Below are 6,315 nucleotides of genomic sequence, written 5' to 3'. Positions count from 1 at the left end.
TTCGATTCCCGGCTCGGGTCACCGTTTGTGCGGACTTTGCACGTTCTCCCCGTGTCTGCGTGGGTTTCCTCCGGGAGCTCCAGTTTCCCCCCACACTCCAAAGACGTGCGGCTTAGGTGGATTGGCCATGCTAAATTCCCCATCAGTGTAAGGGGGACTAGCTAGGATAAATACATGGGGTTATGGGGATAGGGCCTGGGTGGGATTGTGGCTGGTGCAGACTCGATGGGCTGAATGGCCTCCTTCTGCACTATAGGGATTCTATGATTCTAACCTGTAAATGTTGTGTACAGAACCTGTGACTGTTGTGTGTTGCACACGCACACACATGCACAAATGCAGCTTAGCACACAGCTTTAACCAAGGACACACATGCAACTTGGGGGAAATCATTGGTTTTGGGTAAATTATAAGGACTGGATTTTGCTCTCCTTCATGCCGGTGGGTTTGGAGGCATGGCCACGGCTTGTCTGCCGCCCACCAGTGTCCCCGTGGTGATTAAACCAGTGGCTGGGGGTGGTGTCTGGTGGAATGCTTGTTTGGCGGTCAATTGAGATCCTGAAATGGGCAATTAATGCCCACTTAAAGGCCTCCTCCTGTCACCATCGCTGAGTCACCCATTGAAGAGATGAGGAGGAATTTCTTCTCTCAGAGGGTGGTGAATCTGTGGAATTGTTTACCGCAGAGGGCCGTAGAGGCTGGGTCACCAAGTATGTTCAAGGCTGAGATGTTTAATCAGTGGGGGAACTCGGGGGTTATGGGGATAAAGCAGGAAAGAGGATTATCACATCAGTTTTGATCTCATTGAATGGCGGAGCAGGCTCGATGGGCCGAATGGCCTGCTTCTGCTCCTATGTCTTTTTGGATACAGTGGGTGATGTGAGAGGCCCACGCCAACTGGCGAGCCTGACAGATTTCTCTGCCCAAGGCGGTGGTGGGAGTGCTCCTCCTTAACAGGCCCCCCAAACCAATGGAAGGACCATCCCCAAGCTGTTGTATAGCCCCTGCCTCCCCTCCCCCGTGACCTCAAATATCTTGCACCCCCCCCCCCCCCCTCCCATCTCTACCTTGCCACACCCCAAACACTTGAAAGTGACGATCCAGTGCAGCTCGCCTCCTCCAGCTCTGGGTGCAGTTCTGGCAGTGACTGCACTGTGGGTGTCGCTGGAGAGGGGCAGAAGTGGCACCTCACGTTGACCAATAAATGGCCCCGGGGGAGCCATTCCTCTGCTGGATGTGCATCCACCTTTTAGCGGGGTTGGGGTGGAGGGAGGAAGATGGGTGGAGAGACAGAGATGGGGGACCATGGTCGCATGGTAAAATCCTGCCCCGTTCTTTCACACGGTCCCACTTTAAATGTTCATCTTCAACCATCCTGATGGTGCATTTTCATAAGCTCTGTAACTTTTTCTGTCAATTTAAATTAATAAACACTCATAATATTTCTTTATATACCTCCACCATCTTGTTTGGATTTCTAACTTATCAAAAAAAGATAATCAGTGAGATATTGGGTTTCTCCCATAAGTGTTACCATTCTGAACATATCAGGACCTTAGAACATAAATTTGTATATTTAAGTGAAGAAAAAGTATCATTCACTTCTCATCCCTGCCATGAACTGTCTTTGGAATTGTCCAATAATTTCCCATCGTGACAAAAATGTACTTATTCTCAAACCCAGATGCTTCTTTATCCTTGAATTTGATCTGATGGCCATTAATATGTCCAGATGTGTGGAGTTGTCTATTCCTGCATTATCTGCGTCACTTTAGTTACTTTCGTTACAGTTTTGTGCACGTCGTCAGTGGATCTGACAGATTTGCGGGTCGTGCTGCTTTTCTGGATCAGGGGTTGGGTAGCAGAATAGCCGTTCATGCCCCCTCCCCCGGTAGCCTGGGCTGGCCGGGTGAGAGTAACATTCTTGTGGATGACTGGGAGCTGGTCAAGCGGTGAATCGGCGATGGCGCTTTGCGTCACCGCTGTGCCGGAATGGGTCGCCCTGTTCAGTGTGACGTTTTTGTGGACGATGGGCAGCTGGGGAAACAACGGGTCAGCGATCATGCCCTGTGCCCCTCCTGAGCTGATGTTAACAGACTTGGACATCGTGACGTTTTGCTGGGTGAATGATGGATCTGCCATCATGTTCATACCTTGCATCGCACTGGCATCATGGACTTGTTTGGTCATTATGATATTCTGATGGGTCAGTGCTGGATCAAAGATCATTGCTGGCATGCCTGCTGGGCTGGCATGGACTTGATTGGTCACTATAACATTCTGGTGGGTCATTGCTGGATCAAAGATCATTGCTGGCATGCCTCCTGGGCTGGCATGGACTTGTTTGGTCGTTATAACATTCTGGTGGGTCATTGCAGGGTCAATGATCATTGCTGGCATGCCTGCTTGGCTGGCATGGACTTGTTTGGTCATTATAACATTCTGGTGGGTCATTGCAGGGTCAATGATCATTGCTGGCATGCCTGCTTGGCTGGCATGGACTTGTTTGGTCGTTATAACATTCTGGTGGGTCATTGCAGGGTCAATGATCATTGCTGGCATGCCTGCTTGGCTGGCATGGACTTGTTTGGTCGTTATAACATTCTGGTGGGTCATTGCAGGGTCAATGATCATTGCTGGCATGCCTGCTTGGCTGGCATGGACTTGTTTGGTCACTATAACATTTTGATGGGCGACTGGGGGATCTGCAATGACAGGAAACATCTCTTCCACCGGATTTATTGTTGTGGTCACAACGTAATTCTTCTGCTTCGGTAGCTGGTCGGTGATAATGCCCAAGCCCCGAAGCCCTCCTGAACTGGATGAAATGGATCTCTCTGTCCTCGTAAAGGTTTGCTGGACGGGAGGGTCAACACTGACCATCGAGGTTTGACTCTCGAACTTGCCAACGCAGATGTCAGCCAATGTCTTGAACTTGGGGCCCAAGTCGTCCAAGTCGGAATCTTTAAACTGGGTCTCATCCCCGATAAGGCTGCAGCTGCCAAGGGAGCCAGCAGGTGAACCTTCGCCCTCGTAGTTATAGACCAGTAGGCACTCCCGGGCAGGGCGAGCCTGGTCTTCTTCACTGCACTCAACCAGTTTCTAAAAAAAAGCAATATACAATTACAATCGGAATATCCCACAAACGGAGAAACTCTCAGTTTCCCAGTCCCAACAGGGTGTAAAACACACGAGTCTGTCACGCCTACATTGCCAGCCAGATTTCCCACACTACAGCAGAAATGGCATGGCTAAAGCACTGGCAGATGGGGCATAATGTAGGAAAATGTGAGGTTGTCTAGTTGGTAAGCAGCAAGGGGAGAGGCGGTGGAGTAGCGGTAATATCATTGGACTCGCAATCCAGAGCCCCAGGGAAAGGCCTGGGAACTCGGGTTCGAATCCCACCACGGCATATGGTGAAATTTGAATTCAATCATGACCTGGAATTAAAAGTCTAATGATGACCATTGTTGGAAAAGCCCATTTGGTTCACCAATGTCCATTAGGGAAGGAAATCTGCCGTCCTTACCTGGCCTACAGACCCACAGAAATGGATAAATGTTGGCCAGTACACTGGGCTACTTCTCTTAGAAAAAGTAGCATGTGTCTTTTCTTTATACCCCCACTTGAGGGGGCAGATGGGGTCCTCATTTAACAACTCCTCCAAAAAGGCAACACCTCCAACAATGCAGCATTCCCTCAGTATCGCACCTGAGCGTCAGGCCATTTATGTGTTCATGTCCCTGGAGTGAACTTGAACCTATAACGTTCTGACTGAGAAACACGGGGTGGGATTTTCCAGCTGCGCTTGCCCCAAGACCCGAAAATCCCGTCAGAGATCAATGGATCTTTGCGTGGTCCTGCCCTGCCCGCTATGATTCCCATGGCGGGCGGGACGGGAAAATTCTACCCACGACGTCTACTACGAGTCTAATGGAGAACTGTTCAATTTTATGGCATGTGTATCTAAAAGCAGTCATTCCTCTGATAGCTGCTGTGAAGGTAACAAAGGTTTTGGAAGTACTTGAACAAGGCACAAGTTCTGAAAGTAACTGAAATCAGTTTTATCTGTAGAGTGCCCACATGCATTCATATGAACAGTTTTGTAGTTTATTTTAACCCTTCAACCTTGCCTTAAGTGCTCAGAAAACATGGTTTTACAATTGACATGTTGCTATCTAGTACAAGTATAACTCACTGCATTAAATAGGGTCATAGAGCTTTACAGCACAGCTGGAGACCCTTCGGCCCATCATTTCTGTGCCAGCCACCAAACACCGATCTATTCTAATCCTATTTTCCAGCACTTGGTCTGTAACCGTGTGTTTCAGGTGCTCATCTAAATGCTTCTTAAATGTTGTGAGGGTTCCCACCTCTACCACCCTGTCAGGCAGTGAGTTCCAGACTCCCACCACCCTCTGGGTGAAACTGCTTCTTTAAATCCCCTCTCAATCTCCTGCCCCTTACCTTAAATCTACGCCCGCTGGTCATTAATCCTTCTACTAAGGGGAAATATTTCTTACTATCTACCCAATCTATGCCCCTCATAATTTTATTTATTATTTACTTATTAGTGTCACAAGTAAGGCTTACATTAACACTGCAATGAAGTTACTGTGAAAATCCCCTAGTCGCCACACTCCGGCGCCTGTTCGGGTTCACTGAGGGAGAATTTAGCACGGCCAATGCACCCTAACCAGCACGTCTTTCAGACTGTGGGAGGAAACCGGAGCACCCGGAGGAAACCCACACAGAACACCCCAATCGGATCCCCCCCCAGCTTTCTTTGCTCTAAGGAAAACATCACCAGCCTAACCAGCCTCTCTTCGTAGCTGAAACACTCCAGCCCAGGCAGCATCCCGATGAATCTCCCCTACACCCTCTTCAGTGCAATTACATCCTTCCTATGGTGTGGCGACCAGAACTGCACACAGTGCTCTAGCTGTGGCCTCACCAGTGTTTTCTACAGCTCCATCAAACCTCTCTGTTCTTGTATTCTATGCCTCAGCTAATAAAGGCAAGAATCCCATATGTCTTAACCACCCTATCTACCTGTTCTGCTGCTTTCAGGGACCTATGGACATGCACCCCAATGTTCCTCTGGTCCTTTGTCCTAGCATCTGATCATTCATTGAATACTCTCTTGCCTGATTAGTCCTACCAAAATGCACCACCTCACATTTTCAGGGTTAAATTCCATTGTTACAGTTCTGCCCATCTGACCAGCCCATCCATATCATGCTGTATTCTAAGGCTCTGCTCCTCACTATTTACCACACCACCAATTTTTATGTAATCTGCAAACTTACTGATCATACTCCACACTTTACCGTCTAGATTATTAATGTACATTACAAACAGCAAGGGACCCAGCACCGATCCCTGCGGAACACCAGTGGACACAGGCTTCCAGTCACAAAAACAACCTTCGACCATCACCCTCTGCCCCCTGCCACTAAGCCAATTGTGGATCCAACTTGCCAAACTGCCCTGGTTCCCAGGGGCTCTTGCCTTCTTGACCAGTCCCCTACGCGGGACCTTGTCAAAAGCCTTATTGAAGTCTATGTAGACTACATCAACTGCACTGCCCTCATCTACCCACCCCCTTGGAAAAAGTCTATTCAAATTTGTGAGACATGCACCGGAATTTTCCCATACCGTCCCGTTCCGTCTCGGGAATTGTAGCGGGCGGGAGGCGGCATGGGCAGACCATGCAAAGGTCCATTGACCTCGGGCGGGATTTTCAGGAAACTCCTGTCGTGATCTCCCGCTGACAAAGCCATGCTGAAGGATCCGTGATTAATCCTTGGCTGTCCGAACGGAGATCAATTCTGTCCCTCCAATCATTTCCCTCCCAATAAATAGTCAAATGAAAAGTACCTCATTCACGTACGATCCCATGTAATCTTTAAAGCTGCTTCCCGAAATTGTTCGCCTGACGCTGTCCCACTGGGAAAGGCGGGGATACTTTGCCATGATGGATTTGACAGCCATGTCATCCACGGAAGTGTGATCATTTTTGATTGTGGAAGAAGTTGTTATGCCGATCTCCTCTTTTATTATGTTTTGGCCAAACCCTCCTCTCTCATTCCCAGTCATTGATGTTCTTGTGTAGACTGAATTCGGCAGGTATTCACCCTTAGAACCCTCAACCACTCCAAAGACACATTTCCCATCTGCTCTTGACATATTCGCTGGAAGCAAGGGGATACTCTGTGGAAGAAGAGTATAGATTAGTGATGGACACTTTTAATTCAAATACACTTTTAATTCAAATAATGGAGGAACAGAGAGATCTTGGGGTCCATATCCACA

The 6,315-nt window shown here is 48.5% G+C and overlaps 1 protein-coding gene across 1 annotated transcript in view; it reads right to left on the bottom strand.

The window, feature by feature from the left end:
• Window positions 1–299: 299 nt before the first annotated feature.
• LOC144496032 (desmoglein-2-like) overlaps window positions 300–6,315 on the bottom strand; it is a 69,004-nt gene continuing 62,988 nt past the window's right edge. The window contains exons 17-18 of the mRNA XM_078216985.1: window positions 5,881–6,213; window positions 300–3,102 (exon numbers count right to left, since the gene is read on the bottom strand). Coding sequence (XP_078073111.1) covers window positions 1,747–3,102; window positions 5,881–6,213 — 1,689 coding nt within the window. The 3' untranslated portion in view covers window positions 300–1,746. The remainder of the gene's footprint in view (window positions 3,103–5,880; window positions 6,214–6,315) is intronic.

This window comes from Mustelus asterias, chromosome 7 (genome assembly GCF_964213995.1).
Source record: "Mustelus asterias chromosome 7, sMusAst1.hap1.1, whole genome shotgun sequence".
Classification (NCBI taxonomy): domain Eukaryota; kingdom Metazoa; phylum Chordata; class Chondrichthyes; order Carcharhiniformes; family Triakidae; genus Mustelus; species Mustelus asterias.
The sequence above is the reverse complement of the archived record's forward strand: the minus strand, read 5'-3'. Positions and strand labels throughout refer to the sequence as shown.